General features: G+C 36.6%; 1 protein-coding gene across 1 annotated transcript; it reads left to right on the forward strand.

Moving 5' to 3' along the window:
- Positions 1 to 193: 193 nt before the first annotated feature.
- On the forward strand, positions 194 to 12,434 carry bnip3lb (BCL2 interacting protein 3 like b). Its single transcript, XM_079449219.1, has 6 exons — positions 194 to 477; positions 6,157 to 6,376; positions 6,997 to 7,069; positions 7,212 to 7,309; positions 8,498 to 8,647; positions 9,856 to 12,434. Exons 1-6 carry the CDS (start codon positions 396 to 398, stop codon positions 9,902 to 9,904), a joined length of 672 nt encoding a protein of 223 aa, XP_079305345.1. The 5' UTR covers positions 194 to 395; the 3' UTR covers positions 9,905 to 12,434.
- Positions 12,435 to 12,460: the final 26 nt, after the last annotated feature.

Here is a 12,460-nt window from a genome sequence, read left to right on the forward strand (position 1 = left end):
ACCTTCTAATGTTCAACGTTATGATTTATGACACAAACTATTTTAAAGGGATGGGTCACCCAAAAATAAAACATCCCTCGTACTTATTCGCCCGTTTGTGACCCTGTGGAACACAAAAGAAGATATTTTGAGAAGTGTCTGTGGTTTAACCCTAACCGCCAAGTCAAGGAGGTTTCCAATTTGTTGGAAGTTTTAACTCTCTACATGACGTAATGTTCGTGTAATCAGAGCTGCTCATATATGCGTCGTTTTAGCGCTGCGGGGAGATCGCGCCTCGTCCTCCGATAACGTGAGATTCACATAACGTCCGATCCGCTGCCGGGCTCCGTTACGCGTGTGCGCGCAGCTCTGAATGTGAACGCGCAGACTGTGTTCTTGCTGCCGCTGACAGTCTTATGCAAGAAGCCACCCGACACAGAGCCACGATGTCCGACGCTGCTGCTCCGGCACACAACAACGGGGAAGCTGGATTAAACGGTACGTACAGCTGAAATGCCTCCTAATGCATAGTTGTCATCCTTACGGCCTGTCAGAAAAGTCTTCGACGTGTCTAAATTTGTGCTTTTTGATACTTGTTTTGTTTTGCGTGAGGTAATTAGTTCTTTGTTTAGTTCAAGTCAACGTTACTTTCCCATAGACAGACGGAGTTGAAGGAGACGCGCGTCATTGCAATTGACAATCATTCTGACCAATGGGGTTTAAAGTTGGCTGTCGAGGCGGGGCTTAGAAAACGACTGACTGCACCTCGAGCCAATAGCGTCGAGTACGGGTATGGGGGGTGGGCCGAAACCCGATGTCAACAAGGCGAACTGAAGTGACTCGAAAATGGTGATTGCGCGGATGTTGAAAAACACGTTAACTTTGTTTCACAAAGATACAGATGTGCGGTTTACGCGTTTAGATAGGAATGAGCTTTAATTTCCAGATGTTTGTCCATTTTAATTTTTCATAAAACATGACATGTGGCCACAGGTCTTCGTCTGAAGGCGAGCTTGACAACTATTCGATTTGTGAGCGTCAAAATGAATCTTCTGAAATACAAACGTGTTATTTAACTCGATCTTTACACACAAACTAGTTTCAAACACGTAAAGATAAATTGAAGCTGAAGAAGTAAACTTGTAGCGCCTGTGCCATAACAGAGTAAAGTTAGATTATAATATGTAGATTTGCAACAACCCGGTTAACTATCATGTTGGTAATTTGTCAATCCTTAACAGTTTGTATGTTAAGTGAAAGTGAGGACATTTAAAATTTTGTTCAATTTTTGAAAGGTTAACGTGTGTCGTATTCCTGGTAACGTTATGTGAAATGCAAAGAACAGACTGCTATATCTTGCCCTGTCTAAACATTAAGACCACGGCTTATGGTAACGCACACGTAAGCAATCATGTCATGCATCCCAGAATAAACAACCGGTCACTGTATTGCCGAGCGAACGTGCACACAAATGAAAACGCCAGTGACGTTATTAGGCTTGCGTCCTGACGACGTTCAGCACGTACCGAACCTTTAATTAAAAGGTTAAGAGTTGGCTAATGAATTTTAGATTTCTGAAGAGTACTGTTTACAAATGTCATAAATATATATATAATATTATTGGTGTTGACTTTTTGACTTTATTGTAGTCTATCAATGTTGGTCATTCTCTTTTAAAAGATCACGTGCCCTCATTATCTTTAGTTATAGTCCCTGTGAAGTAAAAATGCTTGTTCATGAAATATTGCAGACTATATTGTTAATAGTTTATCGATGTGGGTCATTCCCTTTTAAAAATCACATGCCCTCATTATCTTTAGTTAAAGTCCCTGTGAAGTAAAAATGCTTGTTCATGAAATATTGCAGACTATATTGTTAATAGTTTATCGATGTGAGTCATTCTCTTTTTAAAAATCACGTGCCCTCATTATCTTTAGTTAAAGTCCCTGTGAAGTAAAAATGCTTGTTCATGAAATATTGCAGACTATATTCTTAATAGTTTATCGATGTGGGTCATTCTCTTTTTAAAAATCACGTGCCCTCATTATCTTTAGTTAAAGTCCCTGTGAAGTAAAAATGCTTGTTCATGAAATATTGCAGACTATATTGTTAATAGTTTATCGATGTGGGTCATTCTCTTTTTAAAAATCACGTGCCCTCATTATCTTTAGTTAAAGTCCCTGTGAAGTAAAAATGCTTGTTCATGAAATATTGCAGACTATATTGTTAATAGTTTATCGATGTGGGTCATTCTCTTTTTAAAAATCACGTGCCCTCATTATCTTTAGTTAAAGTCCCTGTGAAGTAAAAATGCTTGTTCATGAAATATTGCAGACTATGTTGTTAATAGTTTATCGATGTGGGTCATTCTCTTTTTAAAAATCAGGTGCCCTCATTATCTTTAGTTAAAGACCCTGTGAAGTAAAAATGCTTGTTCATGAAATTTTGCAGACTATATTGTTAATAGTTTATCGATGTGAGTCATTCTCTTTTTAAAAATCGAGTGCCCTCATTATCTATAGTTAAAATCTGAAAATACACTTCCTTCCTGTAACGACTATATCCATCTTAAATTACGTATGTTAGATGGCTTGGGCGGAGCATCCGTTACCTTCAACCGTCAGTCTGTGTCAGTCACGTATTAGCACCAGTGATGGCACGAGGGGGAAATTTAAGAGATAATTTTTGTATTTTTGGGTGAATGATTCCTTTTATTGTAATGAAAATAACAACTTGCTTGGAAAACACTAGGGTGAATAAATGGTGGAAAATTCTTTATTTCTGTATGAACCATCTCTATCATCTTTTCATATAATATGGCAGATATCCATCGGTCGCTGATGCTTCAGTTTGATCTACAATAAGTCAATACATAGTGTACATCAGACCACCTGACAATGTTTCACCAATGGCCAGAATGTTCCGTTTGAAGGGTGTCATGGCAACATTGTTTCCGTAACTGGATGAAAAGATCAGCTGCATGGTCCAGTTCACAGGCTCTCTATCAGGACACGATGGAAATGTGTGTGTGTGTGTGCATTGCGTGTGTGTGCATCCTTATAGGAAAATGTATGTATTGAGAGTCACGCCTACCAAGTTAAAGCAGCACTTATATCAGCTGATCTACATGAGTATTCCTAAACCAAAGGAAGTCATGTGATCTAGCCTTTGTATGCCATTTTTGTTGTTTTCCTGGCTTACAGTTTATACTTAGCTCATGCCGTTGGTCAGCAGCGTGTGTGAGAAAACAGAACCGGCGTGTCAAGCCAGTAGTCAGAAATAGAGGATTCTCTATGCGGTCACACAGGCTTCCTGATGAGACAGCAAAGCAGATGTTTGTGAAAGGGGAACACAGGAAGCTTAGCTCCCCTAACTCGGGGATAAATGCAGTCTGTGTCTGTTTCTAAGACTGCCCTCAGAGCTTGTAGTCACGTAGGGCATGGAGCTGTGAGGTCAGATGTGAGTCATATATCAGTAGGTTGTAATGGACCAGAGGAGGAGGCATTTACTGCCCTTTCACCAGGCAGTAAATAGAAGCAAAGCTAGATGATCACTGACCTACTGGGAGTTCCCTATGTCTGCCAATGTCTGCTCCAGTGTGTCTCTATTTGCCTCGGTGCATTCTAGGTACAGAATAATATATGTTGAGTTTTCAACATATTTTTTACAGTTTTATTGAATCTCACAAATACCCTGGTCACATTTCACTTGCACTTTTCTTAGCATTTCGATTTTTTGTTTAATTGTTTTTACAGTACTATGTTGTTTATTAGTGAATAATTGTTATAAAACTGTTATCATCACTGTACAATAAGTTTGTATGTGTTAACTTTAGTAAATGCATTAACTAGCATGAACTAACAATGAGTATAGTGTTTCATCATGTAATTATCTTAATGTTAGTTATTCATTGTAGTTCATGCATTAACTAATATTAACAGATACAAATTGATTTTAAAAATGTATTCGCATAAACTAAAATAAGATTAACAAATGTTTTATTAAGGGGGTATGGCTCATCTTTATTAGTTTGTTTACTAATGCATTAATTAATGTTAACCAAAGATATTCATATTAACAAGATGCGTCACTATCATTTCAATAAATGGCGAGGAATGCAACGCTCAATATGGCCGCTCTACCTTCCAGTAAACAAGCCAATCGTCAACTTTTTGCAAGTGATTTTAGAAATACATGCCTTTCAAGTAGATAGGACTGTGGACTTGCTATGATGTAAATAACTGCCCAGAGACGTTGCAAACATGGCCGCCGAGTTGCACTTATTCCATAAATGGACTCCGTGTTAACAAATTAAACTTTATTAAAAAGTGTAATCGATACTACAATAATACATAATCATACATACTTGCTCTGACAAACAGAATCAAATCATCATTCATAGGGGTACAGTAAATACCTAAAGGCTCTTTAAACGGGTCATATGGCGCGAATACGTGTTTTTCTGTGTCTCTGGTGTGTTATAAGTTTCACATGCATGTATTAGACACGTAAAATTGTAAAAAGTAAAGTGTTGGAACAAAAGCTGCATTCTATCTAATAGCGACTGCTCACCCAGACCTGCCTGAAATGCCTTGTGTAACCACACCCCCACAAATCTACATCAGTTTGTGGTATGTTTGACCGCCCAAACGTATACGCAAGTGAGGTGGGGTACCTGTCAGTACAATTGCTTTGGAACCTGATGTTCCTAATATGGTATGATGCGTTACATTTCCGTCACACGCTTGCAGTATTCGACCAATCACTACTGGTTAACTGGCCAATCATAGCACACCTCGCTTTACAGAGTAAGGAGCTTTTTTAAAAAAAATGGGTGCGTTTCAGAGAGGCGGAGCAAAGAGGAGATACAAACATGCACGGTATGTAGAAAATACGCAAGTTTTTGAACCTTAAATCGTGTATACACATTGCATTGCATATAAAACAAATAATAATATTCATTTTAGCCGTGTCATATGAACCCTTTAAGGATGAACTAGCCTTTCAATTTCATGTTTCAATAAGACACATTTCAAACGAAACAGATTTTTATCATCCAGATTGTTTAAATCGAGATGTAAAGTATCGCTTAAAGTTTGTACAGCATGTTTTGTGTGTTTAAGCATAGATTTCCATAGTCAGGGAACATGATTGTCACATACATATAATCCGTATTCCTCATAAATGGGCACATAACTATTTTATGTTCTTTGAAGAGTCATCCTTTCTCCATTTGTTGGGCGTTATTGCTTTTTTGTACATTTTAATTCACAGAAATGTTGTCTCTCAAAAACATGTGTCCTTTTTTGTCACATCAATAACACTTTCATTTTTCTCTCTAATTAAAATATAAAACTCATGCATAGACTGATACTTTTTATGTCTGGACATCATAAACAGATATTTAGAGATAATAAATACATTCTCAGAGAATGTATTTATTATGTCATGTTTTGACTGAAAATGGCATATCCATAAAGCTGTAATTGCCCAGATCCCATAAAGCGCAATAAATAATATCATAACATATAAATCGTTAACAATGTAAATGATTTTGGACTTGTTTTTATTGCGTTAATGAGAGTATGTTATTGCATTATGGTAATAATACGATTTAGTGATGCTTGAATGTGCGTAAAGCTTGGCTAGGCAGTGTTTGACATTAACATTCTTTTGTTATTCTGGTTGAAAGTCTCTTCACATCCTAATAGGAAACAATATTAAAGTGGTCTAAATATGAATATATGTACATATTATTTTTGTCTTTGATAAATCATAAAGTGTTTGATTAATTACTCTGTTTGCACATAAACATTGAGATTACAAACCACCAACAAAATGCGTTCTAACAATAGCCTTAAGTTGTTCACATATATTGTAATTGTAATGTTATGTGCTTTGTACTGTAATGACATGAGGTCATTGACATGAAGAGGTGTGAACGAAGAGAGGGCCGCATATTTTCCCCTTTTGTGCACTTAACGCTTGCTTGCTATTTCTAGCCTTTACAAAACTGCCTATTCCAGCTTTAATAAATAAAATCAATAATAATATAAAAATGGTCCTAATTCATAGAAATATCATCTAATCAGTTAGTCTACTCTACACACACATTCCCATTTTTAAAAAAGCAGTCTGTTGATCCCTGTAGTAATTGTTTTTATGATATCTGTGTAGGGTCATGGGTGGAGCTGGAGATGAACAGAAACTCTGCATCGCTCGCGTCCTCCACCGTCTCGGTCCCGCCCACTTTAGTGCAGGTTGTAGAGGAAGATGATGGGATGGTGGGAGGGTTAGAACACGTTCCTTCATCATCCTCCATTCACAATGGAGACATGGAGAAGATCCTGCTAGATGCCCAGCACGAGTCCAGTCGCAGTAACTCCTCTTGCGATAGGTAGATGCTTCTTACACTTCGTCTATTTTAATGGTAGACGTTACATACAATGTGACATCTGAAAGTCATTCAAATGTAGGGTTTTATTTGTTGAAAACCATCCAAATTTGTGACACGCAACTATTGTAATTTATATGAGTTTGGGGGAACTGTTTCTTTCATTTTTGGCGCAGTTATCTGTTAACAACATTTTGTACAGATGTTGTTTACATATTAAATGTGCATACTGTATCTCCAAATGTCACATGAGGTATTGAGTATGACCTCATATATAGGGAGTAGCGCTATAAACATGCATTCTAACTAAATGACCTGTTCTCACATTGACTCTAACCTGACACTGATAGGATACGTAAGAATATGTTTCCCTCACATGTACACATGATACAGAGGCCTAAATATAACACTAAGGTCAGTTTGAAATAATGCATGAATATCATAGCTTGAGATAAGAAAATATGAAACCAAGTGATGTTTCTTGCAAAGCCAAGCGCTATAAGACGTTTATAACTTTTGTTATACTTGATGTATACAGTGCAGTTACCTGTAAACTGTCTTCACACTACATGTATAATGTAATTATTTCATTTCATACTAAATCTCATTGGTTTCTCCCTCAGCCCGCCTCGACCCCATAGTCCTCAGGACGAGGGGCAGATCATCTTTGACGTGGCTATGAGTAGAGATAGTCAGGTACTTCCTCTAGAGAACTGTTTGTTGACTGTCCTGAAAGACTTGATGGCACATGTTTTAGCTTATCTTTATTACCGGTCCTGGTTTGTTAACATATGTCTCTGTTTACGGATGCGTGTGTGTTGTATTTGTGCCCATACAGGAGGAAGTGATGGAGAGAATCAGAAATGATGACATCTTAATGAAGGACTTAGACCGCGTGGCAGATTGGTCAAGTAGACCGGAGAATGTTCCACCGAAGTAAGCCGATGTGAAAGCACAAAGATATAAAAACAGGCTCCAAAACTCACTTCATATCATTAATACAAATGCTATGTTGTTTAACAATAGTAACCATTTGTAGTACTACTGTACAGTAGTAACCATGTAGTAACCACTAGGATAATCATTCAAGTAACATGTGCTGTGTCCCAGTTCGCCTACTTATACATTAAAGTATTTATTATTTCATAGGTAATGTTTATTATATACTTGCATTTATTAATTTAGCAAAGCATCATTTATAAAATTGAATTGTAGCTTCCCTTGACTCCGCCCTCTCGCTGTGAGTTGTGGGTAATATCAGCTGTTAAGTGTCCATGGGTACTTTAAGACCATTTGGGTACTTTGAGAATACCCATTTCAGCATACCATGATTTGGGACAAGTTAATTATTTTCTTGAATACTATTTAGGACAGATAGTATGCGAATTGGGACGCAGCTGCGGTTACTTCACTTGTATAAAATCGTAGGTAATCTTCCAAATGAATAACTCAATTTTGTTTAGCATCTCAGCTTCTGTAAGATGAAGATTTACCTGAGAAGCTTGGCTTATATTGAACAATTCTGACATTATCATGGACAAAAAAACTAGGGATGTCAAACGATTAATCGCATCCAGAATAAAAGTTTGTGTTTACATAATGTATGTCTGTGTACTGTGCATATTGATTTGGTTTTATAAAACCATATACACCTACATACATATATTAAAGAAAAGTATAAAATAAAAATGTATAAACATTTATATATAATTTAAATGATTGATAAATATAAAAGTTAATATTTCCTAAGTACGTATACATGTATGTGTATTTGCTTCTAAATACAAAATGAATATGCACAGTACACAGAAATATTTATTGTAAACACAAACTTTTGTTCTGGATGCGATTAATCGCAAGTAATCATTTGACAGCCTTACCAAAAACATAAAGCGCAAACACATTTTTAAAATAATTGTTTTATAATGCAATACATAATACATAATATAAGATGATCAATGCATTGTGATACTGAAATAAAATATGTTTTTATAAATATTTCCATTCAGCATCATAGTTTTTCAGCTCTGCTTGTTGCATTGTGGGATTGTATTGAATCAAGTGCTGATTTACATAAATATGATTATGGTGATTTTGTGGATGATGGGTTGTTTTTGTCTGCAGGGAGTTTCACTTCCGGCACCCGCGGCGTTCAGTGACTCTTAGCATGAGGAAGACAGGAGCGATGAAAAAAGGAGGCATCTTCTCTGCTGAGTTCCTCAAAGTGTTCATCCCCTCGCTGCTTCTCTCCCACATCCTGGTTCTGGGTCTCGGGTATGTTTAGTTAACACAATCACAATCCCAGATATAGATGTTTTTCATTTCAAAATACTGTGTTGTAAAGATGTAGTGTGGGGTCTTTGTTTTGTTGAGTTGCAGGATTCAGCTACGGTAGTCTTCCACTATTTGACAATTAGTCAAACATTATAGTTATAACATTTGTCAACATTTGTTTGATACTTACACAAGTACAAGTCAAAAACCATACAGTACACAAAAAACAAAATTAAACACACTAATAAATAATACTAAATTATTTACTTAAAATTCTTTCATCTAAAGTTATTAAGTATTGATTCGTTTAGAGATAAAACCCAACAAGGTGGTATATGGCGACTAACAAACTTATAATCTTTAATGGGCAATTCCATGCAAATTAAAAGGTTTTTACTATAGTGAGGTCAACATTTGCTGGTCTTTTTTTTATTTTTAGTGCATGATTTTCCAGTCAGTTAAGTGCCATTATCAGTGTTGTCACATCCGCTTCATATTCCTCACGAATGGACACTGAAAATTAAAATAAAGTACCTATTTTATGAAAAGGCATCCCTTCTCCATTTGTAGGGTATTATTTCTTCTGGTTTGTGGATTTTAATTCACAGAAGTCCTACAAAGTATGTAGTCTTGCAAAATGTTGTTCTTTAAAATAGAATGCATAGACTGATATTTTTCTCTGATGTTGAGACTATCAACTGAGATTTAGTAAAATATGAATTCTCTGAGAATGTAAACCACCTGTTTACATGTCACATCCATGACTCAAAATGTCACATCCATAACGCTGGAATTGCCCCAATATCGAAGATTCTGTGCTACAAAACTTGCGATAATTTTCCTCCAAAGAGGCCCATTATAGCAGCCGTTGTGTACAGAAGAGCATTCTTGACTTCTGACGGCTCCAGAAAGCTAGCCACTCAGATTGGAGTATGTGGATTTTGTAAAATGCCTTTCATTTTTGTCTGCGGCGTGCATCAAGCGCTCCGTATGTCTGCGGCTGAGACTAATATTCAGCTGTCTAAACCACTGGGTTGGCCACCTGTTTGATCAACCGACATACACTCCTAACAATGTTCATATCATACCACTAGAGTAATTCACACACCCCATGAGTATGTGCCTTGACAACAGTGACCTTGAATATATGGGGGTGCTGTTGAAATGCCTGACTTCCCGTCGGCTCTCTCTCTCTATCTCTACTACAGGGTGTACATTGGAAAAAGACTGACCAATCCTCCTGCAAGCTCCATTTGAACACACATCAAGTGCCTCGGGCATGGCTCGAACGGATTAGAAAGAAGATTGAAGTTTGTATGAAGAATGCACACCCCTCCACCCACAATCCTTTGCTCCTACTTCTTGCAGACTCTCTCACATCTGCCGTTTTATCCTTTTTTTAGCTCTTATTTCATTTGGCCTTTCGACATTCTTCTGTCTGAGATTATGAATTTTCAAGCTTTCTATTTATCATTTGTTACTTCTCTCCACATTTTAGTTTATTTTCAGTGTTAAATCATATCATATCCCTTTAAAGCTCAGTGTTATAGTTTCAGTTGCAAGTTTTGAAGGCGGCAATGGGTTCAATCAAACGTGCGAGCTCAACTGGCTAGAAACCAGTGATGTGTTTGGCTAGCTGCCATTCCGGGTCCGATCACATTGCCCATGAATGACACAAAAGTTACTGAATAAACAATCTCTGCAGTCGTTGCCCTCAAAACAGGATTAACCAAATATAGATTTATACCGTATATGAGCATGCCTGAGTGGTAGCTAACATTTTATTTATTAATACAAATTGTATTATTTTAGTTACACCATGGAAGATGCTAGAATGATGGATTTGCATGTGGTTTGGAGAGACAGGGCTCTCCGTCGACACCATTTTCATCTAACAAAGACAAAACATGGTAAAGTGGACTGTACCATATGCACGTTTTATACCAAATTTAGCATGATGTTTTACATTTACCACTGACAGTACACAGATACAGTGCCTGGTACAATTGTCACACGGATTCATCATCGATAATCCATAGTCTATTTGTCTGGATGAGCTGGCAGATCCATGTATGAAAATTGATTATTATCATTTTCTCTGTCCTTGTTTCTGTGTGTTCTGTGTGCAATGTTTGCCTCTTGTTTCCTTGACATACATATAAGGACCTAGAGATTTTATAACTAGGCTTCTACGACAGTTATACACACAACTTTTAAAGCATTAAGAGATACTGGATTTCAAATAGTATTAAAACCCATGGACTTAAATGTTGTGCCATGTTATAGCCGTGTCAAAGGTTTTTATATGTTGGTACATACTCTCTTTTACACTTGTTAACATTTTCACGCTCTTGGTTTGAGGTGACTTTTGAAATGTCAGTGGTGTTTGCTTAACAATACACCATGAGGCAGGAGGTTTTTTATTGAAAGGAAAAGTTCATCCAGAAATACAATTTCTACCCTAATTTTCTCACATATCACTCAAAATAAAAAAAATCATTCGGTGGAACATAACACTAAACTTTTGGAAAACTGTTCACAATAATCTCATCAATACAATGAAAGTGAATGCAGGTGAGCTCTGTGAAGCTCAAATGATGCAATAGGAAACATCAAAGTGATCTTTTATCTTTCTAAATACAACATTTGTGTCATAAGATCATTAAACATGTGCCCCCCACTGTAGAGTCAAATCCTTTGGAGTTCTTGAATTTTTGGATCTTGACAACTTGTGGTCACTTACTGCTTTTAAAGGGATAGTTCACCCAAAAATGAAATTCTGTCATGTATTCAACCTCCGGTATGACTTTCTTTCTTATGAAGATCACAAATGAAGACATTTTGAAAAAATGTGGTAACCGATCAACAGTGGTACCTATTGACTTCTATTGTATAGACACAAAACCAATACAAGTCAATTGGTGCCACGATTGTTCGGTTACCAACATTCTTCAAAGTTTGTTCTGCAAAAAAAGAAAGACAGATTTTTCACTTTTGGGTGAACTATGCCCTAAATAAAAGAGCACTTCTTCAATACAGAACACTTTTGTTCAGACAATAATACAGATGACATGAGGGTAAATAATGACAGATCGTTTTGGACGTACAATCTATTAACATTGTAGATTGGTGTCCTGGGTGTGAACATCATAGCGCTCATTGTCTGGAACAGGGTTTGTGTTTTTTTTAAACCCTGATGCGAATTATTCTATTCTAATTGTGTTTCTGCCACATCAAAAGATTTTTATGGATGTGCAAACATTTTCTTGGTCTTGATTTTTTTGTATGTATCCTGAGAAGGATCTGATTCTCCTCAAACACAGCTGCCAAAACCAACTGAGTGCTCAAAAACATTGTGCCTCGTCTCCTCAATCATGTTTGATCCAGTGTGATGTCATCACTTCCTGTCATCATGTGTCCGTTGTTCCTTTTTTCGTTTCGTCATTTGTTTTGCGCCACCTTCTTTGGAAGGTTTCTTGCATGGTTTGTTTAGATTTTTATATTCTTTAACATCTGATGCAAACTTGTACACACGGAAGAGAAGGTACAGGAGAGCTGTTAATAATACATATATTATAAATAATATATATATTATAAATATTATACAATTTTAGTTTGTTTTTCGATTGTTTTGGACTTTTGATTGTGGTTTTTAAGAAATGGGTAAACCTCATTTGTTGAGGTATGTTGATACATTTTTGAGACTGCTACGATTAAAGGGAATGTAACTTTTTTTGATTTGGCAACCATTTCACCCCCATGTTTTAAAATAAAATATAAAGAATGACCTGCATTTCAAACACTTGTTTGATT

This window comes from Barbatula barbatula (genome assembly GCF_947034865.1).
Source record: "Barbatula barbatula genome assembly, chromosome: 24".
Taxonomy (NCBI): Eukaryota; Metazoa; Chordata; class Actinopteri; order Cypriniformes; family Nemacheilidae; genus Barbatula; species Barbatula barbatula.

What these genes read in the sequence shown, in the direction of transcription:
- bnip3lb (XM_079449219.1), top strand. Translation starts at nt 396, where the DNA reads ATGCAAGAAGCCACCCGACACAGAGCCACGATGTCCGACGCTGCTGCT. An exon ending in AGTAACTCCTCTTGCGATAG is followed by an intron (nt 6,377 to 6,996) that starts GTAGATGCTTCT and finishes TTTCTCCCTCAG; the next exon opens with CCCGCCTCGACCCCATAGTC. An exon ending in CCGGAGAATGTTCCACCGAA is followed by an intron (nt 7,310 to 8,497) that starts GTAAGCCGATGT and finishes TTTTGTCTGCAG; the next exon opens with GGAGTTTCACTTCCGGCACC.